At 57.5% G+C, this 24,276-nt stretch overlaps 1 protein-coding gene across 1 annotated transcript in view; it reads left to right on the top strand.

Moving 5' to 3' along the window:
• The window catches only part of Mpped1 (metallophosphoesterase domain containing 1), a 57,520-nt gene that overhangs the window by 27,296 nt on the left and 5,948 nt on the right, over nt 1-24,276 (top strand). The window contains exons 3-4 of the mRNA XM_010634379.3: nt 7,301-7,526; nt 21,755-21,870. Of these exons, the coding sequence (XP_010632681.1) occupies nt 7,301-7,526; nt 21,755-21,870 (342 nt within the window). The remainder of the gene's footprint in view (nt 1-7,300; nt 7,527-21,754; nt 21,871-24,276) is intronic.

Here is a 24,276-nt window from a genome sequence, read left to right as displayed (position 1 = left end):
AAGAGATGAGGTCACAGTACCAACAGGGGGCGCCACAGCCCTGAGTTCTGCGTATAGCAGCTATGGTCCCTGTTCACCTCCTCTCCTGATAAGGGTCAGAGTGGTGGGCGGTGGTGGGTTGCGAATGCCTCTGGGCGTGAATGTGCTGCCAGGTTTTGACTTCGGGTAAGGTCTCATAGAGTCCTCTGGCCACAGGCAGCCGTACTGGGGGGAAACTGTCCCTTCTGGTTGATGTCGTATGTGCTCTGTGGGAGCAACGGAAATAAGCAGTTGAAGAGGATGAGGACTTAATGTTCTTATTTTTAAAACATTTCCCAGGAAAAACAAATGTTTGAAAGTTAAACATTTTGGCTATTAAGATCGAACAGAAGAAATATCACATTTGCCTTTTAAATATGGGCACCAGTGTGGAGTCGTGGGTCCAGGAGGCTCCCGCGTGGGACCTGCAGGGCCTGGCGAGGGGGGTGCAGAGCGGGCCTGTGGCTCGGTGCCACATGGTTGTCCCGTGGGAGTGCCGCGGGGCCAGGCATTGGTGACCTCTGTGCCCCAAGTAGTGCTCTGAGCTCTGCGAGCCTCTCCCCTCTGGCTTCCCAGCCCCCAGCCCTGGGCTGTGTGGCAGATAAAGCATTTAAATCTCCAGACAGCTGCACAGCGCAGTGACAGTGGTGAACATCCAGGATGTATTACGCGTGCCTTTATGTTCCCTGCACTCCCACGCTTTGACACCTTGGGGACTCGCTGACCTGGGAGGGGCCGACCCTGCCAGGTTAACACTTCTCAGAGATAGCAAGTGACCCACCTTGGGGTGCCCTCTGTGTGTGCACCAACCTCTCCACAGCTTGCATTGCAGCACCTCTTGATGGGGCTCTTGGGTGCCAATGCTATGCAAACTAGCTGGGCCCTGGCCTGCATTCCCGGCCTCTCATCTGTGCATGGGGTCAGTGGCCTTGCCTGCATCGTGTCTAGAAGCACTGAGTATAAATTGTTAATTGTGCCGCCAGGCACGGGGAGATCCTGATGCAGGGCAGGTGAACCTGGCCTCTGCAGGCACAGCCCAGGCCTGTGCTCCCTCTCCCAGCCCTGGCCACTGGCCAGCACCTGTCCTGGGCTCCCCTGCCTGTTTGAGGTGTACCTGGTCTCCCTTTCTCCGAGCATCTCTGGCCCATGTCCTCCACATTGCTGGTGTGCAGGTGCTCGAGCTGCACCCAGACCCCACAGTGGCTTGTAGCTGCCTCTCGGAGCCTGCTCCACCCTCCGAGCCGGGCTGGACTGCGTGCCGTGCCAGGAAGTCTGCTCACGCACGTCTCCCAGACATTGGCAAGTGTTTAAACACAGGACTGTCAAAGACGTACTAAAAATGCAATCAGAGATCGTTATGCCGTCTCTTTATTCCACCGCCTCTGCTGTGTTCTGCGAGATGGGAATGGGCGGAAGAAGCCATAAGTGGGCATTTTCCTGATTGTCACTGCATTTAGAGCATGCGAAAACTCTGCGGGGCCCAGTGCGCAGCTCTGGGAATGGCATCGCTGGCGCAGGACCTTGCACATATCTCGCTGAATGTAATGGATTATATAGTTTGGGGGTCTCACCTCCTCTCCTGATAAGGGTCAGAGTGGTGGGCGGTGGTGGGTTGCGAATGCCTCTGGGCACGAATGTGCTGCCAGGTTTTGACTTCCGGGAAGGTCTCATAGAGTCCTCTGGCCACAGGCAGCCGTACTGGGGGGAAACGTTTCATTGAAGAAGCCATAAGTGGGCATTTTCCTGATTGTCACTGCATTTAGAGCATGCGAAAACTCTGCGGGGCCCAGTGCGCAGCTCTGGGAATGGCATCGCTGGCGCAGGACCTTGCACATATCTCGCTGAATGTAATGGATTATATAGTTTGGGGGCAGCGCTTCCTGTGAATGGGATGGGGAAGCTTTGCTGATAAAGAACAGTAACCCTTTGGAGAAGGATTCATCTCAGAGCTCAGAGAGCAGAGGTTTCTGTCAGAAGAGCTACCTCCTCTAGTGCTCTGCTGATTAATAATTCTCTACCACCATGAAACCCATGGCTAGGGAATGCCAGGGTCTCAGATAATCTGGCCAAGGAGAGGGCCCCATTTTGGACACGGCCTGAGGATTATCATGCAGACTACAGGTACATGACCATGTCCTCCAGTTCTAAAGGGTGAGGGGCTGTAGGGTAGTTTTGAGGTCAAAGACCCAATGCTGGGAGCTCAAGGTCAGAGGCTGGCAGGCAGCGTCCTGGCCACCAGCAAGGGCCCAATAGCCGTGTCTCCAATTGCAGGGTCTAACTTGTCCCTCGAGTGACTGCCATGCTCGTCCTGAATTTCTTCATGTCCTTGTGGTCCCCCAAGCGGTCTGTTGCATATAGCCGACTAGAGGCTGGTGTGGCAGTTGCTCAGGTGACCCCTGAGGCAGTGGCCAGGGTTTGAAGCCCAGGGTTTGAGTCTCACTGTGTGGCCTCGGTCTGTGAGCTTCAGCTTCCTCCCCCATCCCAGAAGGGGCATAGATTGGAAGCTCGGGGGCCTCTCGACTGTATCCTTTGTCCAGCCAGGGTGTGCGGAGAGCTGGCCAGGGCTGGGAGGCTTGCGGCAGGGTCCAACTTCAAAGGTGAAAGTGAGTTCCCAGCAGGGTGTACACTTGGGGCAGGCCGTCTGGAGACTTAGCTTTCTTTGGGTAGGCGAGGGAAGCTGGGAAAGAAAAGCCTTTTGGAACCATCTGTCTGCCCGCTAAGCTTCACCAAGGCCAGCACAGGTGCCGACTCACTGGAACTGAGCCCCTGGCCCAGCAGGGGCCCTTCTGACCGGCTGCCTCAGTGGCTCCTTGCATTTTGCTTCCTCCATCTGCAGAGGCCAGGATGTGCTGCTGTCTGAGCTGCTGATGCATGACCTGGAGAACCCCTCCTGTCCTGGGGCTCGGACAGCTGCTCCCCCAGATGTCAACCCTCTTATCTGCTGTGGCAGAGAGGGCCGTAGCAGTCAAGGACAAAGGGAACTACATCCATTTCCTCTGTGTGCTGGCATGCAGGCACCTCTGCCCAAACAGAGTGGGGATGATGAAGCTAAGCAAGAAAACCTGTCACGTGTAGTCCCTGTGCCTCTCACCCATCAGGTTGGTGGCAGCCGCAGGATGTTGGGAGCACTGGAAGATTAATGCAGCCTTAGGGGAATGCAGAGGTAGCAGCCCTGGAACAGAGAAGGAAAGGAGACCTCGTCCAGCTCCACGATGAGTTCTGCTTTCCCTATCCACCTTCAAGAGAGAAGGTTCAGTTGGAGAAGACTTGGAGACAGACAGTCGGGATTGTGGAGACAATCGGGGAGGTGAATCTGAATGTTGGAGGAAATTTTTGGAAGAAAGAGAACGATCCAGGGAGACAGAAGTCAGTTGGTATAAAGGAGACAGTGAGAGTTGTCTCGGGATGGGTTGGTTGATCTGTCCATCCATCCCACGCATCCATGTATGTGCATGCATGCCTCATCCATAATCCATGTATGTATCTACGAATGCAGGCCTTCATCCATCCATCCGTCCATTTGTCCATCCATCCATCCGTGTGTCTGTTCATCCATCCGTGTGTCCGTCCATTCATCCATGTGTCCATCCATCCATCCATGTGTCTGTCCATCCACCCATCCATCCATCCACCTACTCACCCACCCATCCATCCATGCACCCATCCACTTAAAGGCAGTGGAGCCTGACCATGCACAGTGCACCTGAGAATGCTGCTACATCATCTGTCGAATGTCCATGGCCCTTGGTGGTTGTCGGTCACTCTGTTGCTGATTTGCGTAACCTCTGGCAAACCTTCCTCAGGTGTGAGATGGGGCTCACGATACTTTCGTGTCTGCAGAGGTCACAAGCAGCTGGTGAATAGTGAGTTCACATGATTACCCAGACTTGTGCTTAGTGCTACAGTGCTGAGGGTTTCTGTGTTTGCAGATGGACACTGCCACTGCCTCCAGGCTGTGAGGGGCCCACCTTGTAGAAAAGACATGACTCATGAAGCTGTCACCCCAGGGAACTGTGGCTCCTGCCCTGCTGTGTGGTTTTGTGTATAGGAGCTGGTCCTTGCCACCTGTCCACCTCCCCCCGAGAGGGATGATGCCTCAGTCTTCCGATTCGTCTGCAAGCTGGGTGGGAGGACAGGAGAACTGATGGCTTCCTGCACACCCTAACCCCAGGAGCTAGGAGCTGCGGGAATAAGCAGAACTGTACAGTCGGAGTAATTTGTTAATTTTCTTAAGTGACGCTGCCCAGTCAGAGCCATGACATAAACACGAGTGCAGGCTGCAGCCCCCGGCTCTGGTGGCACAGGGAGTGGACTGGATGGGTGTGCAGGGAAGAGGCAGGGAAACTGGAGTCTGAGGCAGAAGGTGCCCCACCCCTAGGGGCCCTGCTCCCCTCCTGCGGCACTGGGTATGGGGAGGAACTTAAGGAGGGGTCCTGGGCTGCTTCTGTGGGCTGCTGACTTCGGAGGTGTCCGAGATGCTGACCCAGAGGCATGGGAGGAGCTGGGCCAGTGTCCAACGAACCACCCACCCCCAGTGGGCCATGGGCGGGTCACCTGGCCTCTGGGTCTCATTGTTCTAGGCTCAGAGTGGACGTAGGGGGATGTTCCTAGGAAGGTTTGTTGGGAGTCGCGATCCCAGGACTCCCGATATGGGCTCCGGGGAGTGGCAGTCATTCCCGCTGTGTCCCTCCACGTCCTCCCCTAGCTGCAGGAACCCTGCAGGCCTCTTCCCTCTACTCTAGCCACCTGAGCCTCGCAGCGGGCTTCCCTCTGGTGCTCTTGGTGTCTTCCATTGCCAGATTTGTGCTGGGACCTGCTGGGAACAGAGATGGGTGCAGCAAACATTTCTGTGTTCTGGGCTTTGCTACTTGGTACCCTTGGGCCAAGGAACAGGCTGGGAGGGTGGAGGGCTGGGAGCTGCATGGGCTTGAGGTCCCCTTCCAACAGCCCGAATGGAGGCCTCACCCGGGCCAAGGCCACTGTGTCCCCTCCACGTCTCCAGGGACTGCAGTGAGGGCCAGAAGCCCAGATACCTAGCCAGTGGTTAGTGCTTTAAAGCAAGTAAAGCAGACTGAGGGCCAAGCGGTCAGGGCAGGTGGGGACTGGGGAGAGCTGGATGTCTTTGTCCTGTCTGAGGTGGGACACAGGCACTCAGCACTTCCTGACCCGATGTTACATTTTATTTATTTATTTTGAGAAAACGGAAAGAATGCAGTTTCACTGGGAATCTCTCAAAATTTTAATGCTGGCAACAAATTCAGTTTTTTAGAAAACCATTGTGCCAAACAAAATACGTCTGTGGATGGGTCTGGCCGGCAGGCTGCTAGTTTGCAAATTGTGGGAAGCTGACTTTTTCGCCCAAAAGTTTTTGTACGTTTCCTTTCAACATCTTCTATAATGCCGAGACCAGCATGTAAGGCAGGTGTTGCTGTTCCCATTTTACAGGTGAGGAAACAGACATGGAGGAACTAAGTTGTACAGTAAGTCGGTGGTGAGATGGATCAGGGACCCAGGTGACTACAGCCAAGGGCCCTCGGCTGCCGTGTCCTCATTACCTCCTGGAGCTGAACCAACTGCACAGAAGCCTGGCGTGTCTCAGGCAGCGAGGGCAGACTGTGGTTTTCTGCCTCACCCACCAGCCTGGCCCACCCTCAGCAGCCTGCTGGGAGTCTGGGGTCATCCACAGCTGTTTGCCGTAGCCGTGGGGCACGTGGCTGGCTGGCGGTGGCCCCAGCTGGACAGGTGTGGAGTTTGGCCCCGACTTCTGGACTCGTGTGTCCCATTGGACAAATAATAGAATGGCGTGGTGGTTGTGGCTCCGGGGTGTGCAGTGGCATCGGGTCACAGGTCTGGACCAGCACCCTGCCCTTTTTGGGGTTTTCCAGAGGCCAAGGAATGGGCTTCTGCCCGGAACACCCCCGTCATGGCCGAGACTCATCTGTGTCCTCCCAGTCTGGGTCTGTCCACTTCTGAGAGTCCTTGACCATGGAGCAGAGGCGTTTCTTGAATTTGTGTCCTGAGGGGATGCACGCAGAGCCAAAGAGAGACTTTCATGTCGCAGTTGTGCATGCGCAGGGAAAGCTCCTGGGCTGTGGTGCCCTGCGGAGACAGACTCCTGGGGAGACAGACTGTGTTGGCCTGACAGGAGGGCGAGGAGGGGAGGGCACGGCCGGGAAGGGGCACGGAAAGGGTCCTCAGGTCCTGGGAGGGGCTGGTCGCCAGGCATGCCCACCTTGATCAGCAGGGAAACCGGCCTCAGAGAGGCTAAGTGACTTCCTGGTTGAGAGAGCCAGAGCCAGAATTTGCACTCAGGTCAGCTGGCTCCAAATGCAGGGACACTGCCCTGTGTGTGAATTTGTGGCACTCAGAGCCACCCAGGGGCAGAGTAGAGTGTGAGGTGCAGCTCAGACGCTCTTAGCAATGGCCCTTCCCTTTCCACGTACCTCAGTTTCCACATCTGTGTAATGGGGAAGATTCGAGAGCCAGCTCAGTGCCAGGCATGATCGTGTTTGTGCACTCCATCACCCTGGGATGGCCCAAGCTGTCATTCATCAGCTGCTGAAGACTTCAGGACAGAAGTTCTTTTCTTCCCGAAACACTTGGATTTGTAAAGTTTAGCATCTCTGGCACTGCTCTTTCAAAGAGCACAAAATGCTGCATATTTGGCTGAATGGACACCATCTCCTCACACGGCCCTTTCCTGACCGCACTGGGGCCTTGCCTACCGGGAGGGGCTGGAGGAAGGACTCCAGGTTCACTTGGACCCACACTGGGGCCTTGGGACCATTGCAGCTCCCTCCCAGCCCACAGAAGCTCAGGCAGAGGCTGGGAGTCAAGAGTCCAAGCCCAGCGTCAGGCTGGCTCTGGGGTGGGGCAGGTGCAGGGCCCGGGGCATTCCTGAGGCTGGGGCTGGGGTAGCCTTGGGCTGGCGAGCACCCAGCCCAGGTGCCAGATCGCCCTGAGGCCACTTACTGTCCTGCTTAGGGCGTCTTGTCTGCAGAGGTGGGCCTCCAGAGGAGGCGACTCATGCAGCCTGCGGGAGCAGCCCGGGGTGTGTGTGCACACGGCACAGTGCAAGTGGCTCCAGCGTAAGCCCTGTGTGCTTTGATTCCATTTAGCCCGTGGGCACTGGGATCTTTCCCAAGGCAGGCAGGGTTCCGGGGACACCAGTGGGTTGCTGCCTTCTTGGGCCAAGACCCTGCTGCCTGCCTTCACTCAGCAGCTCTGTGGCTTCCAGCAGGGCCCACCCACCGTGCGCTGTCTGTCCGTGTCCACCCCGCAGGCAGCCTGCCCTACGAGTACAAGATTGTGATCGCCGGCAACCACGAGCTGACCTTTGACCAGGAGTTCATGGCCGACCTCATCAAGCAGGACTTCTACTACTTCCCATCCGTGTCAAAGCTGAAGCCGGAGAACTATGAGAATGTGCAGTCCTTGCTGACCAACTGCATCTACCTGCAGGACTCGGAGGTCACGGTGCGGGGATTCCGGGTCTACGGCTCCCCATGGTGAGTGCACTGGGCGCCCTTCCTGATGGCCGAGAGGGAGAAGGGACAGAGGTGGCAGGCGGGGGAGTGGCGGTCCTGTGAGGTGCTGGGCACAGAGCTGAGCGGAGGGCCCTGCCCAGGAGGTAGGGGTGGTAGGGATGGTGGCTGTGGATCGTGAGAGCCAGGACTGAAGCTCATTCCCTCATCCTGTGTGACTCCAGGCGGCTCATTGGCTCCCTCTGGGCCTCAGTTTCCCCACAGGTAACCCGGGAAGGCTAACAACAGCCGTGTCCTCTGTGCTGTACATCGCCCCACACACAGGCAAGCGCTGTTATCTCTGTTTCATAGGCGAGGAGACTGAGGCAGAGAGAGGCTGAGGACCTTGCTAAAGGTCACACAGCCAGAAAGGAGCAGAGCTGGGCTTAAACCCAAGCAGGCTGGTTCCAGAACTCCTGCTTTTAATCATTGTCTTGTGGCATCGGGGTCCTTCTCTGTTGCCTGTGTTCTAACCCTACACCGAAAGATATGTGGGGCTGGAGATTGATTATCCTGACTGCGGAAAGGCAGTCGGAATGGCCCTGGGTGCCGGAGCCCTGGCCGGCAGTGTGGGGACGGCAGGTATTTAGAGAAACCAGACTCACGCTGAGCCCTTGCTCTCGCTGCGATGCAGAGCGACCAGGTCTGTGCCTGGGCTCACCTGGCCGGGTGGTGGCCAGTGTGTCCGCGGGAGTCCTGGGGATGATGGTGACGGTGACTGCGACGACCCAGGCAAAGGGGTGGCGATTAGGTCGGTGAGGAGGTGACGGTGGTGGCGACCGCGACCGTGGTGAGGGTGACGGTGACGGCCGAGGGTCCTGACGATGGGCAGCTGACGGAATGATTCACGAGGACGGTGGCGGTGACGGCGATGGTGATGGTTGACAGCAGTGATAGTGTAGGAGCCGACCTACGAGCTTGAGCCTGCCAGAGGGTGACGAGGACGAAAAGAGAAGACACAGAGTCAGGTTGAAATGTGGAGGCTGGAGGGCCCTTGTCTGCCTCCCATGGAGAGCCCCGAGTGACTGGCACTCTCGGCCTTGTTCACTCAGACGCAGGTACAAGCGGTTAGGGTCCCACAGGATTCATCTGTCTCCCACCGTCCGAGGAACTTGTCCGGGTAAAGGACGGGATCTCGGCCGGTTTTACGTTTCCCTGCAGCCTGTCGACACACTTGCGCACCGTCTTTCTAATTAGCCCTCAATCTCCCTATCTGGTCTCCCGCAAGTGAGACAGCAGCAGCGGTGGTGGTGGTGATGGAGACAGCAGAAAACTTTCTGGCGGTCGCGGCAGGCTGGACCCTGGTCTGAGGGCTCCAGCACCATTTTCTGTAAACCGTACCCAGCCACGTCAGGACTGATTTATTCTCTCCATTTGTCATCGTCACTTCCTTGTCGCTGAGACGCAACACCGGCAACTTAAGGGAGGAGATATTTATGTTGGCTCAGGTTTTAGTCCATGGCTGGCTGCAAGCAAGAAACAGCGCGGCACAAGGGCGTGGTGGAGAAGATGGCTAGGAAGCAGATGGAAAGCGGGGAGCTGGGAAGGAGAAAAACCCTTCTGGCCCTTCCAAGAATGAACCCAGTGGCCGCCTCTTCCAACCAGAGCCTTCTCCTAGCAGCGAGTCATCTGCCAGCCCTATAATCAGATCACCTTGCAGAAGCCCTGCCCGTGAGTGCGTGAGGCTCTCGGGGACCTCTGGTTAGAAGACAGCACCATCCTATGGGGGGGCACTTCAGGTGTTCCTCAGTGTCCCCGCTGGCAAAGGCCACAGGATGTCCTGTGCAGGCGGGGGGAGGCAGGTAGCACACACCAGAGGGAGAAACCTCCTATGCTCCAAAGTGTGGGGTGATGGAGGGCTCCCCGGAGGGTGTGGGTCGCTGAGGGATGAACAGGACACTCACAAGCTAGGAAGAAGTGGGCATCTGGGGGTAGGGACAGGGGCCTGTGTGGGTGGAGAGGCTCCAGGGAAGGTTGCTCCCACGCAGCGCATCGGGTTGGTGACACAGGGTGGCACCTGGGGCCGGGAGGCTTCCTGAGCCCCCAGGAGCCAGCTGCTGTCTCCCTGGTACTCACAGGCTCCAGGGTCTCAGTGAGCCCCCTGCAGCCTGTGAGGTCCCAGACGAGGCCCTTGGGGCACTTGGGGTATAGTGAGCTTGGGATCAGGGACAAGCAGGGTAGAGGAGGTGGCTGAGGCTGTCTGCCAGTGCCATGGAGCCCAGCCCTGATGTCTGCTGGGCAGAAACTCAGAAGGAGACCTCTTAGGAGGGGCTGGCATGGGCTAATGCACAGGAACATGAGGAAGGCAGGAGCGAGGGCCCAAGTGGGGTGGGAAGAGAGGAGGGGTCCGCAGGCTGCGAGGTGCAGGCCCTGAGTATCACAACAGCGAATCTGAATTGGGTCCCTTTGCCTAGTGGTTTATAATCCTCCTACCACCCCTCTTTAAGAAAAGTTGTGGCTCGAATCAAACTGCCTAAGCCTAAATCTTGGCCTCACCTTTAATAGGCTGTGGAATTTCAGTGCTCTACCAATGAGGTGCATCTTAGCCCTTTTTATTTTATTTTTATTTTTATTTAGTTTTTTTTGTTTTTTGAGACAGGGTCTCACTATGTAGTTGAGACTGACCTGGAACTCACTATGTAGCCCAGGCTGGTCTTGAACTCATAGCGATCCTCCTGCCTCAGCCTCCCAAGTGCTGGGATTACAGGAGTGTGCCACCACGCCCGGCTTATTTTATTTTATTGAGACAGTCTCACTAAGTCGCTAGGGCTGACTTCTAACTTGTAACCCTTCTGCCTTAGCCTCCTGAGATTATAGGCATGTACCACTGGGCCTGGTGAGAATAATTTTTAAATATGAATATATCTCATACAATATTTGGGACACAAGTAATCAAAAATTATTTATTCTTTATCTGAAATTCAAATATAACTCGGCATGCTGATTTTCACCTTGTACCCCTAATTCTGACATTTTTAGTTCTGCTTGTTTCTTTCTTTTTTCCTTTTTTCGGCTCTGGGGATCAAACTTAGGACCTTACGCTTGTGAGGCAGGTGCAGTGCCACTGAGCTAAATCCCTGGCCCACTTTTCTTTTTAAAAAAATTAATGGGATTTTGTGTTTTAGAAAAATTTTGCACTCATAGAAAACTTGAGTGGAAGGTACAAAGATTTCCCACATACACCCTTCATCTGCTTTATAAAAGTAGATGCAGTGCAGTATGGGTTACTATACAGGATGGGGTCTAATTTTATTGCTTATATTATTTTTTTAAGATTCTCTCATATTGTGATGGTTCTTTTTTTTTTTTTCATTGCTTGTAGGATTTCACTGAGTTGGATATTGCAATTTCCTTATCCATTCTATCCAAATGTAGCCACCATTGGCTTGGAGCTATTAAACTTAGTGTTACAATGAGCACTCTTGTACATGTCTCTTAGTGCACAGAAATGTATACCCTGGATTTGGCACGCAACACACACACACACACACACAGGTATGGATATAGCATCGGTGTTTGACCATGCAAGTCTGCAGTTCCAGAACAGCTGCTAACTAGTTTTTCAGAGCAGTTATGCCAATCCATTCCCTCTGTCAGCACTGATTTACCTTGCATCCTTGGCAACACTTGGTATTGTAGGGCCTGACATCTCATTCATTCTTGCGGGTATGTGCAGTTGTCTCAGTAGGTTTTGATTTGCCTCCCCCTGATGACCAGGGAGACTGGGAATCTTTTTATGTGTTTACTGATCACTGATTTCCTCTTTTGGAAAGTTTTCTTTTGGCCGTTGATAAAACTGCTTGGATGATCTGTCTTATGATTGGTTCATAGTTTCTGTGTGGATTCTGAATGTGACTGGAGCCCTTTGTCAGTTGCACGTTTACAAACTGCTTTCCTTCCCATGTGAGCTGCCTTCACCCTCTTTTAGTGGAGCTGTCGGGTGAGCAGAAGTTCTTGATTTGGGTGTAATAAATGTCTTAGTGTTTTTCTTCGTGGGAAGTGCTTTCTGTGCCCTGTTGAGGACGTCTTCCCTCTCTCTGAAGTCATGAAGATTTGTTTCTACTTTGTTGTCCAGAACCCTATTAATTTGCCTGTTATGTTTGGGTGTTGATGGTGTGAGGTAGGGACCTCATTTAGGGTGCTTTCACGTGGACAGCACCTGGCCCGTCCCATCGCGGAGGAAGCTTGTTGTTTGGCCTGGGGAGGTGGCCACTCTGCACTGCCGTCTTGGTCTGCACTGTGAGTGGCTGTCCAGACTCCCCTCCCACTGCTTTAGTCCGCTCGGTGGCAGGACCGCACCGTCATACTTATTTTAACAGTTGATTTCTTTCATACTACGTTTGCCTATCGGAACATCTGAGACTCCACGAGGCTGGCGATGCAAATCTTTCTTTTCCCCGTCTAATCTCTCTGCACTTAATTCCAGTCCCTAATGTAGTATTTGGCTTCTCATAATAAATATTTGTTGAATGAATAAACGAATGGCTGAATGAATAGGTAGGTGATGCCAGGCTGGATCTCAGGTTAAGACTCAGACCAGTTTCTCCGGGGTCTGCTCCTGTCTGTCACCGCTTCCCAGACCTGCCATCAACTCCTTGTCCCCCGGGTCTCCCTCTTCTCCATGCTGCGTGCGAGCTGCCTCCCGGCTCGCCGTATTACCACCCTCCTCGGTACCCCAGCTGAAGTCCAGACCTTTCTTCCCCTGAATCCAGGCCTGTCTGCTCCCCTGCGTGGGTTCCTCTCCACGCCTGCTTGGACAAGGATGGGACAAAAGTCTCGTCAGGACCCCTTGTTTCTGCTGCCACTCTCCTGGGCTGCCATGACTCTGCAGAACCCAGGAAAGATGTTTCTCTCCCTGGTCCCTGGGGCACCTTTAGCACGGAGGCTTTCTCTGTGGACAGCAGCTCAGGAAAAGGGCTGGAACCAACTGCAGGAGCAGAGGAAGAACTCAGCTGTTACAAAACCCTAAGTGTTAAAAAAAAAAAAAAAGTCCCGTATACATACCGTATTCATTTATGGGTTTTGGATGCATTTTTGTTCTCATTTAACTGAAAGCGGCTTTGATTTAAAAAAAAAAAGCAGTGAGGGAGAGAGTGGAATTGGCACACAGCGGGTCCATCTGGTCTAATTACTTCTGGTATTTTGAAAGAAGAAATCTAAACCTGCTGAGACATTAAACTTTGAGAAGTGGCTGCCGGGCCCATTGCTGGGTGTCTGGGCTCTGATCTGGATTCCGGGCCTGGGGGCTGGGCTGCCTCCCAGCAGGGCCAGATCTCAGGCCAGGTAGGCAGCTCTCTCTAGGAGCCAGGGGCTCCAGGGTTTGGCCCCGTAAGACAGCCAGGGCTGTGCAAGGCCATACTGAGGACGTAGCCTGGGCCCAACTGTAGCCCTGGACAGAATCTTGGCTTTTGTGAAAGGACGGCAACAGTCACCTGGTCCTTAGCATTCAGGGAGGTTGAGTGTCATAGTTACTCTCTTGCTGCCAGGGCACGATATCTGACACCCACAAATGAAAGGAGGAGAGGTTTATTTTGGCTCAGAGTCTGTAGAGGTTTCAGTCCAGAGTCAGCTGGCTCCAAAGCAGGGTGGTGTGTGATGGAGGAGAAGCAGCCCATGGCAGGGCAGGCAGGAAGCAGCGAGGGATGTGGGGGGGACAGACTGCTCGGGTCACGCCGCCGCTGGCTCTCCTCGCTTCCCTCAGGGTGTCATTCCCAGCATCGCATTGAGCTACGAACTCACTGGTGGACTAATCCAGTGATGAGTGTCACAGCCCCACGATCCAGTCACCTCCCCAGAGACCCCCTACGCACTCCTGAGGCTCTAGGGGACATCCAGATAGAAAGCACACCGTGGGCGCTCTCTTCCTGCCCTGTACCGTCTGTCACCGCCGGAGATGGTGGGTGGCAGTCCGAGCTGCCCCTCCGGGGTGGGGCTGTAGGGCGGGTGGCCCTGGGAGGAGGCTGGCATGAGCGCTAGTGTTCGCCCTTGGTGTTTCTTTGCTCTCCTCTTCATGTACTGAGGTGGCCTGGCATGTGGGGCGGGGCAGGCACGGAGCAGCCGGGAACTGTAAGTCTGAGCCCGGCATTACTTAGGGCTGCCTGTCGGTGTGACTGTGAGATCGGAAGAGCCATTCTGTCACTGTCCTGGAGGCTCCGCGTCAGCTGCTCAAGTCTTGGAGACTCTGGCGAGCCCCGCTCCCACTTTGTAGAGGGAGAGACTGAGCTCCACGCAGTAAAGTGACTTCCTTACGTAAGCTCTCATGGGGAAATGGAGGCAGGACAGGGCCCCAGCAAGGACTGTGCCCGGCGAGTTGCCACAGGGCATCATTCTAGTTGAAGAAGTGCGCCTGTTACAGAAAGGGCGGCATCGTGAGCCCCGGACCCCTTTTGTGCCTCGAGGAACATGGCTGAGGTCCTGGGCGTGGTGCAGGGTGCTCGGCTTCTGGCTGGGTGGGACCCTGCCCGCCCTGCCACAGCCTCCAGGGCTTTGCTGTCACTGGCCACCTGCTGGCGGGACGCAGTGAGGCCAGCTCTGCCCATTGAGTGGCGTGGCTCTGTGCTGCCCCACCAGGCCCCTCCTGGGAGGCCTCTCCCTTTCGTTGCCTCCCGGTCACTAGGCTCCTGTTTCCCTAGCCCAGAGGCTGAAGTCCTGGCTCTTCTAAAGCGGTGTTTGTGACATGTTGTCCTGCGTTTCCAGGTGTCTCAGCTGGAGCGGTGGCCCCCCCTGTCATTCAGGGTGACACAGAGACTGCCCTCATTGCCACACCCTGGAGTTGTCATTTCCTGTGAGCTGCTCCCCCCTAGCTGCCCCATTTAGTCTGCCTGCTGACGACGGGCAAGGCAGGGCCCTTTCCATCCCACGCCACAGAGCTCGAGAGCGGCCCCGCTCTGTCAGGGACTGGCCCAAGAGCTCAGCCCTAGGAAGGGGCAGTGCCGGGTCACTGTGGGTGAGGACAGCTCGGCTTGGCCCACTGGTGGCTCCTGTTGGGAAGTAGAACTAGGAAGGGCTGGGCCTCGGACCCAGGGTCCCTGCCTCTCCCGCGTCTGTGAAGGGCGGACAGGAGGATGCAGGGAGCCCTGGGTAGGGGCTCCGGGCTCTCCGCTCCAGTCCACTGAGCATGAGCTTGGAGCCTGCCCTGCGGGACTGCTGGACGGCCACACGGGAGCCAGGCGACCCTGGGTTAGCAACCCGAAGGGACCCAATTGTGTCCGGCAAGTGGCCCCACTGCAGTCCCATCCTGGCGACCTCCACAGGGTCCTCAGGATGTGAGCCCCGCTCACTGCTGCGTGGGTGACACACTCAGGGGCAGGGACGGAAGTTCTCAGTGCCGGGCCGCTGCCGTGCTGCCCTCCGTGCACACACGTGTGTACACGCACACACACTCACGCACACACGCACAGCAGCCATCCTCACACGTATATACACTCACACATGCACCCTCGCAAGGACTCGTGCAACATTCATGTCCACCCGAGGCACACTTGTTCGCACACATTCACACACACACACACACACACACGTATGTGTACACTCTCAGTGTTCCCACTCACACCCACACGTCATAGGCGCACACGTCCCCACACACTCTCATTCGGACTCGCACACGTGTCTGCTCCTGCATACTTCACACAGCCCTCCGCCCAGGCTCCCTCTGCCCCCAACTTTTCGCGCTGCCCAGATCTCACTCCCGCACGGCCGTGTCCCTGCACACAGCACACACCACTCTGAGATTCTTGTGGGAAACGAATCATCTGCCTTCTCCCTACCGCACAGCCCACACCAAACCAAAGATGAATGGTTGTGCGCGTGGGGAGGTGGGGAGGTGAGTCAGGAGTGACCGAGGGCCCTGTCTGTTCTGCGGTCCCATCGCGGGGCCGCCACATTTTCGACTATGGCTGGGTGCCTGGTGCAGGGTGGGACGGACACACGTCCTGGGCACCGGACACTGTGCCCCATGCGGTCCTGGCCCTCAGGGCACCTTGGGTCCCACGGAGTGGGGGTGGAGTTGGCACCCCAGCCGCCACTTCCCTCAGCTCCTCAGCCCAAGGGGTGCAGAGAGGGGCATGGCAGACCGCTCACCAGAGCAGGGCAGATTTACAGTGGGGCGTCTCCCTGGGAGAAGGGGTGCTGGTGCGGGCGTGCAATCCCTTGGGCCCCTGGGCCTGGCCTACATGGTGCTGTACATAGCCTCCTCGGACGCTGTGGCAGTGACGGGTGTTGGCCTCAGCCGGGGAGCCTGGTGCCAGGCAGGACGAGGGACACAGTGCGGGGGGACTGGCCTGGGGGACGGGCTCTTCTGAGAGCTCAGGGATGCCGTGCCAGCCACAGGGCCTGGACTGTCGCTGTGTCACCACTCTTGCTCTGAGGGTGCCGAGAGCAGAGGTTGTTGGAGGAGGGAGCCGGAGAAGAGCTGTGACCCCTTTGTCCCTTCCCCTGGGGGTTTCGCACCTGGGGAATGGGCTGCCTCAGATGGCAGGGGGTTTCCGGCGTGAGGATGCTGCAGGGGGTGTGACATCCAGACCTGGGCTTGCCTCAGAGGCCTCTCCCGTGAAATGGGCACAGAGCGCCCCCTGAGAACAGGGCCCTCAGCAGGTGGGGGCTCCTTACTCTCACTCTTGTTGCTGTAGTCTTGGGATTTGACCGCCGGCTTCTGGGTGGGGCTCCCGCCGGCGGGGTGCGAGGAGGGGAGGGCTGAGGTGTAGTTCTTCCTCCCGCCTGCTCCTTTCATCATTCATTCATTCGTACCTTGAGCAAACCCCGCCTGAAACCCACCCGGGCCCAGCCCCCTGTCCCCTGGGCACGAGAGAGTCATGGGCAGATCCGACCCGGGCCTGCCTCGGAGGAGCCAACACAAGGCACTCGGGTTGGGGAGTGGATGCCTGTGCTTGGGGAGAGAGATGATCAGGGGCACTTACAGGAAGAGGTGGCCATTGGGCAAGGCCTTAATGAGCAGTGGATCATGGATGATGAGGAGAGGCCAAGGAGGGCTCTTTCAGATGAGGGCAGGCCTGGCTGTGTGCAGGAGGCAGGAAGTGACTGTGAGGCCCTTGGCGGTGGGACCTGAGCAGGGACCCTGAGCAGGACTGTCTGAAAGGTGGACTGGGTAGGGCAGGCAGGAAGTTGCCACTGACAGGAGCCTGTGGCCCACCCCAGGGTCCTGGCTGCATCAGCCACTGGCTTAGGCGCCGGCTGCAGGAGCCTGGAGTCCTGGTCCAAACCCCTCTGGCCTCCTGTGCAGTCTCAGACGCACTGTTGGCTTCTCTGTGCCGCCATTTTCTCCGCCTAAGATGGGGCCTCCCGACAGCCTGGTCCCGGGGGTCCCCTGAGCAACTCTGCGTGACCACGGCTGCCAAGGGGGCTCTGCTGAGGAGGGTGAATGCCGTCCCCTGGTGGGAGGCGTGGAAAACAGGCCCTGGAACCAGCATTCTGGGTCCGAGCCCTGGCTGCATGTCTCGGCCGCTCTCCAGTCTCCTCTGCATCTGTCTGATGGGGACGCAACGGCGGCTCTGGCCTTGGATGAGTGTGAGGGCTGAGCTTGGCTGCTCTTGGAGAGGTCTTTGGAGCCTCTTGTGTGGGGTCCGCTCTGTGTCCCGTGCTGGGGCTCCATCCAGGGGAGTCACGCCCTGGCCTGGATGTGCCCCTGGAGTCAGCCTGGGGCTACCCCACCATGGCCTAGACCCCAGTACAGCCAGAAACAGGGTGCAGGCGGGGGTGCCTGGGCCCAGCTCCTTAAACAAGGGGCCACACCATCCTGGGGAGGCAGACGCCCCAAGCAGTGAGGCCCTGCTTTTGCCATTTGCTGTCCACGAGAATCCCCGCTCCTGCCTGCTGTGAGGGAACCGGGAATCCACTGCAGGGGGAAACCGTTTAATGATCGGCCATGAGGAGGTCATTTATGTTGGATAAGCGAGCTTAATTAGGCTAGATCGGAAGGTTACCATCCGCACACAGAGAAGCTGTTAAGGGGTTAACCTCTGAGAGATTACATTGTATTCAGCACTCTTTTAAAGTTTGAATTAATTTTTCCCATGGGTTTGTTCACATTCTAATTTTCAACTAAATGAGACATCTGTTTCAGAAAAGGAAAATTTGCTCTGGTTGTCATGGCAACTATCATTCTGTAAGAAAATTATTCCAATGGTTACTTTAGAACAGAAAGACAGAAATTCAGGACATGAAGCTGCCTCCCGTCGCTCAGTTGGAATTCTGATTCATGCTTCCTCCTGGAGGCCATGAGGTGCCCAGGCTGGACACGCTTGGAGGAAGGATGGACGGTCGGCGGGGTGCCCTGGAGCGTGGTGGAAACTGGGCCCGGGCCCTCGGGCACCCGGCTTCAAGGCTCACAGGTTCCTACGTCTCAGACCAGGGTGGCCGCTTGGGTGACGGGCCCTTGGGAGCCCCTGTGTCCTGTCCCAGTGACTGATCCTGGACACCAGGCCTCACGGGACATGGAGGGGACATTTCATCGTCCAGCAGCTGCTGAAAAAGATACAGCCTCGATGTCACCTCCGTCTCCTGGCCTGGTGCAGGGTCGAGGCTGTGTTGTGAGCACCATGCAGGACTGAGGTCACCCAGGCCCCAAGGGCTGCTCACAGGCCTGGGGAGTTAGGTGGCCCTGGAGAGTCAGCCAACAGCCCTGCCCGAAAGCCACCAGCTGCTCCTGCTCACCCTCCTGACTGTCCCCAGCCCGGGCCGGCTCAGAGTTGTCTTCTGGAAGATCCGCTGTGGGACTCTCCTCTTCCTGCTACCCCGATGCTGATGGGAGCTGAGCGCCCACTTGCAGTGAGGAGCTCAGAGTGGTCACGGAGAGGGCTCCAGTCTCAGGCGGTCCCCTGCCACCTGTGTCTGGCAGTGGGGCACAGCGGCCAGCAAGCCAGGCCCTCCCTGCCCTACGGGGTAAGATCTGCAGACATTGGCCTCTTTGTCCCATCTGACGAAGGGAAACTGAGGCTGGGAGGTGCAGGACTGGCCATCTGATGCCAGCTTCGGTGCCTTTTGTACCCATCAGATGGGGGACAAGGCAGTCCCTCGTCCTCCAGGACCTAAGGCACAGCTGTCAGCTGCCTCCCCTCCTGGCAGGACCTGCAGATTAGGTGGCCAGCTCGCTTACACCCTTGAGATGCTCTCCCCTTGATGGGCAGGGTGGATGGGGCCACGTGGGGAGGGACAGAGGCGGGAGAGACAGCGGGACCGTTCTGGATCAGCTGCTCCATGGAGACCCATCTCTCTACCCACTGCAATCCGGGAAGTAGGACGACCTCTCTGGGTGTCCCCAGAGGTGCGTGGAGTCCAGCTTCCCAGAATCCCAGATCCCGTGTTTCCAAGAAGCAGGCGGGGAGTTGTCACCCCGGCACAGGGCTCCTTAATGCTGGGTGAGGGGAAAGCGGGACAATCAGGGGCTCCCTAGGGTCGGCTGCTGGGAGGAGGTACCTGGGGCCTCTGATGTGTTTCTGAGTCTCTCCAAAAGCCACCGCCAGCAGAGCCTCAAGAGAACAGACAGCTGCCTTCCCTCCACACTGACGGGGCTCGTCCCGTCTGGTAAATATTTGATTAGAATTTTGAAAAACGGAGTCTGTGTTTGGAGTCTTTGCCAGAAATGCATCGTCCCTTTTCCTGTTCAGTGGCAGGCCCCAGGCTCCTGGGAAGACCTCGAGTGGCTTCAGGCTGCCTCCACCTGCTTGTGGCACCTCCTGCCCCACCCTGTGCGTCTGTTTAACTAGAAATATATCTAACAGAGAGGTTTCTGTTTCCTGGTGTTTTCTTAACATTTGTACCTTAAAAAACAATGTTGGGAGCCATCAAAATGCAGTTGAAAACCCTACCCGGGACCAAAGCTTTCTCAGCCAAGCTCTTGGGGGGGCACTGGGAGGGCTCTGTGGGGTGATGGTGCTTGTGGTGGGGTTTGGGGGACAGTGGTGAGTATGCCCGCCTGCCATTAATGAGCTCTCTGGGGGCCGGGGATCTGTGGGGTCCGCCTCAGGGTTGAGTGTGGGCAGCTGCTGCAGGTTGTGGGTACGGCCAGTGTCTGTCCCCTCGCCAGGCCGCCCGTCAGTCCCGGGCCCTCTCCCCACCACTCCTTCAGTGTGTGCCGCCCCTCCCTGGGCCTGCAGAAAGACCTCTGACCCCGAGCGGTGGCCAGCGTGTTCCCCTGTCCTCCTCTGTATGCCTAGGTCTCAGGAGATGAACTACAGGCTTGAAGGTAGGGGCAGAGAGCATCCGGACTGGGTTTGAAAAACGATGTCTCCTTTGTGTGACCTTGGGTGCCTCTGTTCCCCTCTCTGGACTGCATCTTCTTGTCTAGGACCCGCCGGGGTGGGATTACATCCTGGTTCTCAAATGGTGTCCCACAGGGTCCCACACAGGTGCACTGGGGTGGTAGGGCCATTTGGGCTAACAACTAGCATCGTCCGCTGTCCCACAGAATGGACTCGGGACTTAGGTGGCAGCTCTTGGCATCATGGGCTGTAAGGGCAAAGCCTGGCCATCCGTCCCGTCTCACAGTGTGTACAGGCAGGCAAACGGTCACGAGGTGGCAAAACCCCAGCACCGTCTCATCTCTGAGGGCCTCAGGCTCCTCGTGTGGAAAAGGCAATCTTAATTCCTAGGGTGCTTGTAACAGTGGGGTGAGCACACCCTTTCATGTCTCAGGACAGGGCCTGGCACAAAAGGAGCTGTGTGGAACATGCTGGAGACAGTTTTCGTTTTCTGATCCTTGGTCCTCAGTATCCTAATCCACAAGGCCAAGCCTCACCGCAGGGGTGGAGGTCCTGGGGTGGCAGTGACGGTGACGGGGATTGTATCAGTGTGCAGGGCTGGGTAACAACCATCACCACCAACGGAAATGTGTTCTGCCGCGGTCCTGCAGGACAGAAGTCTGAAGGGGAATCTCTGCAGGGCTCTTCTGGCTTCTGGGGCTGCCTGCAATCGTCCTGGGCGTTCCTTGGCGTCTAGAAGCTTCACTGCAGCCTCTTGTCCTCCCCCACGCTCTCCCATGCTGTACCTCTTCAGCCTGTGTCCCTGTTTCCATGTGGCCCTCTTAGAAGGACACTGGCCATTGCATTTAGGGCCTGCTCGGATGCAGCACGACCCACTCTTAGCTTGACTGCACCTGCAGAGGCCCCGTTTCTAAGGGCATGTGCACAGCACCAGGATCTAGCCAGGTATCTTTCTGGGGGGCACAGTTGGACCCACAAGAGCGGCGGTGGCAACAGTGGCAGTGGAGATGGCGGTGGTGACGGTTGTGATGGCGTTGATGGTTTCTGTAATCTGTTTTGGCTGCTGCAAGAAAGTACCTTCGGCAGAGTGGCTTGTGAATGGCAGAAACTTAGTTTTCACCGGTCTGGAGGCTGGAAGTCCAGGATCCAGCGTCTTGGTGTGGAGATGGCATCTTCTCACTGCCCCCTGGCAGGAAGGGCTGGGGTCTCTCTCTGGCCTCTTCCTCTGGGGCACCGGTCTCTTTCGCAGACCCCCGCTCACGATCCATTCGCCTCCCAGGGCCCCCTCCTTCCATTGGCACCCTGCTGGTTTGGGTCTCAGCGGAGGAACATGCAGACCGCAGCGGAGATGGCAATGGTGACAGAGGTCATGAGGTGCTGAGGGTGATGGCGGTGACTCCGAACCCCCAGAGGCTCCACTCGTGTGGGGTCACAATCACTTAACCCTCAGGGGTGCTTCTCATGGCCCCAGCAGGATGCTTTTGCTCACACATGCTAGGCAGGTGCTGTACCACTGAGCCCCGCCGCGGCCCCTCTGATGGCTTTATACTGGCCCGTAGAGCTGAGACGTGCCAAGGCACGGTGGGCATCTGGTGTGGTTTGATCTAGCTGTCTCCCCTGTGACAGCTTAGTACCCGAGTCCACTCCCGACTGTCGACACACCGGGATGACAGTGTCTTATTTTCTGATCATTTAAAGAAATGCCTGGGATTCCCTCATCAGGAATAATCTAGGCCCATGCTCCCTGTGGGACTAACGGAGGGAAGGGGCTGGGTCGGTGGCCTGGGTGACGGCATGGCTCCTGCCCTCTGGTGAGGGCAGCTTGGGCCGCAGCTGCTGTGGGAAGCGATGAGTGTGTCCTCCCCGGATCGGGCTCCCCTGCCCTCCTGTCTCTTCCTCGGTCGAGTGCTGGTCCTGCGCCAGGCCCGGTGGCTTCTGCCCCGTTCCCGTGCCCACCCCATGCTTGGTGGCTCTAACGCTCACGCTCCTCCCCTCCAGGCAGCCCTGGTTTTATGGATGGGGCTTCAATCTGCCTCGAGGCCAGGCCCTGCTGGAGAAGTGGAACCTCATCCCCGAGGGTGTGGACGTCCTGATCACCCATGGACCGCCGCTGGGTAAGGCTCGCTGCCCTCCAGGGTCCTGCTGCCCCGGCCAGGTGGGGCTTTGGGGCCGGGGTCTGGATGGGGTGGAGAGTGGAGGTCGCTTGGCTGGTCGGGCTGCTGTGAGTCTGACCTCCCGGGGCAAGTGAGCCTGACACCCCGCGCTCCCTGAGTGCCTGCTGTGCTGGGACCTCCTGGGCTGCTCCCTTGGCGCAGGGCTCAGCCCACCTTCCAGCCTCACGCACTGCACATTGGCTCAGGCCCCTCTCCTCCCAGACACTGGTCCTTGGCTCCAGACCCTCCAGGGCTGGACATGGGCTCCACCGGGCAGCCCTCACCCTGTCCAAAACCCGGGACCTGCTCCCTTACCCTAGCCACCTACGACCTCATAGCTGTGGACTCCACTTCCTGATGCCCCCCTCTACTCCACAGCCACCATCCTGGCCCAAGCTGAGGCCATCGCTCACCTGCTGCTCCCACCTGGGACCCCACATCCTACCCATTCACTGTCCGTTCATGCCGCCTCTATGCTGCCTCCCAGTCCCTCCCTCCTGTCTGCCACTCCTGACCCAGTGTCTTCCTTCCCTCCCTCCCGTGCCCACTGAGGGGTCCTCGCTGGCTCCCCAGCATCCCCTTCCAGGTCACTCTCTTTGTACCAATAGGAGGGAGTTCCTGAATCATCAGTTATACCATGCCATCTGTCTATAACCTTCTGTGGCTACCTTCGTCCTCAGGATGAAGTTCAAACTCCTGGCATTCTGGCCCAGACCAGCGTCACTGACTGAGCCTGCCATTGCTCCCTCCGTGCCGGGGCCCGGTTCCTGGTCTGGTGATGCTAGACCAGAGGTTACTGCCCTGCAGCACTTGCCAGGAGGGGCCCAAGGCTGCTGGGTATAGGGCTCAGGAAGGGCCAAGCCCAAAGGGACAAACTTGGGGAGCTCAAGGGAGCCCTTGAGTCTTCCAGGGGAGGCCGTGTCAGTCGTGTCAGGGCGTGGGGCGGGGAGGGACCTCTTTGCAGGGTGACGCCCAGCACAGCCTGAGTCCCTGGTACACGCAGCCTTCGGGGAAGAGCCCCGACCTGCTGTGCCTCCACCCCTAGCAGCACCCTGGGGCACCTGCCTCTTTGCAAAGGATCCCTCAGCCCTGCTTCAGAGGAAGCCACGGGCGCAGGGCTCCGCCAGGATTTGGGCTTCTGTACAGTGCAGCTGTGTCCCCTTCCCCAGGCTCCTGGCCTCCAGGCCAAGGCCTTTCACATTCAGGGTCCCGTGGTGCTCGCAGCGAGGCTCCGACGATGGTGTTTTTCCTCGTCTCCCCCTCACTTCTACCCATCCACGTCCCCATCTGTTCACCCGTCCACCCTTCCACACCCACCGACCTCCCCGGCCATCACCCTTCCTCCACCCGCAGGCCCACCCATGCCTCAGTCCTCATCCACTCACCCGTCCATCTGTCTCTTCACCTGTCCACCCCTCCACGCACCACACAGACCCCACAAGCCTGTTCCTCGTCTCCCCCTCACTTCTACCCATCCACGTCCCCATCTGTTCACCCGTCCACCCTTCCACACCCACCGACCTCCCCGGCCATCACCCTTCCTCCACCCGCAGGCCCACCCATGCCTCAGTCCTCATCCACTCACCCGTCCATCTGTCTCTTCACCTGTCCACCCCTCCACGCACCACACAGACCCCACAAGCCTGTTTCAGGGGTGCCCACGTGCCAGGCATTCCACTGAGAGCTGAGGAGCGGGAGCCCCTCCCTCCACTCCGAGGAATGGGCTGGTCCGGCCTTATAAATGTGGAGCCCAGTGCCTGTGTGGCAAGTCTAATTGCTAGATGCAGGTGAAGCACAGAGAGGTTAATTCACTTGTCCAAGGTCACACAGCCAGCAGGCATCAGAGCGTAGGATTTGAACCTGTGTCTGCTCCAGGCCTACTCCCGCCTGTTTCCCACCTCTCTCCTCCACCTTCCCTTCCTCGTCCTCCTGAATTTCCTGGTCTCACTGCCTCTCTCTGTCGGTGTCTCTCACTCCTTTTTAAGTCCGTGGCTCCACAGCCTGCTTCTTTGAGCAAAGCTCCCTCTGCCTCCTTTCCGTGGTTGCAGAAACCCGTTTTGCCCACCCAAACAGAGGGGCCCGAGAGGAGCCTAATTGCGCGCTTGCAGTAATCAATTGTTCTTCGTTTGCGTAGCCACGTGAGGGTAATAAGCGGCGCCATCTGGGCAGCTCCGCGAGGCTGGCAGCCGAGCAGACAGTGCGCTCACGTGAGCCGGGCGGGATGCAGGCGTCCCCTGCCAGGGTCCCGGTTGCTGCTGGGAGTTTCCGGGAAGGGCGTCTGGGTCCCAGGCTATGTGGAGGCGACGCTGCAGCGGCTCCTGCAGTGCCCCGGGGCCTCGGCTTGCTCATCTCTGCAGTGGGTGGCCG

Source organism: Fukomys damarensis, unplaced genomic scaffold (genome assembly GCF_012274545.1).
Source record: "Fukomys damarensis isolate Sample0158 unplaced genomic scaffold, DMR_v1.0_HiC HiC_scaffold_19, whole genome shotgun sequence".
In the NCBI taxonomy this organism is placed as follows: domain Eukaryota; kingdom Metazoa; phylum Chordata; class Mammalia; order Rodentia; family Bathyergidae; genus Fukomys; species Fukomys damarensis.
This window is presented reverse-complemented; position numbering and strand designations above follow the sequence as displayed.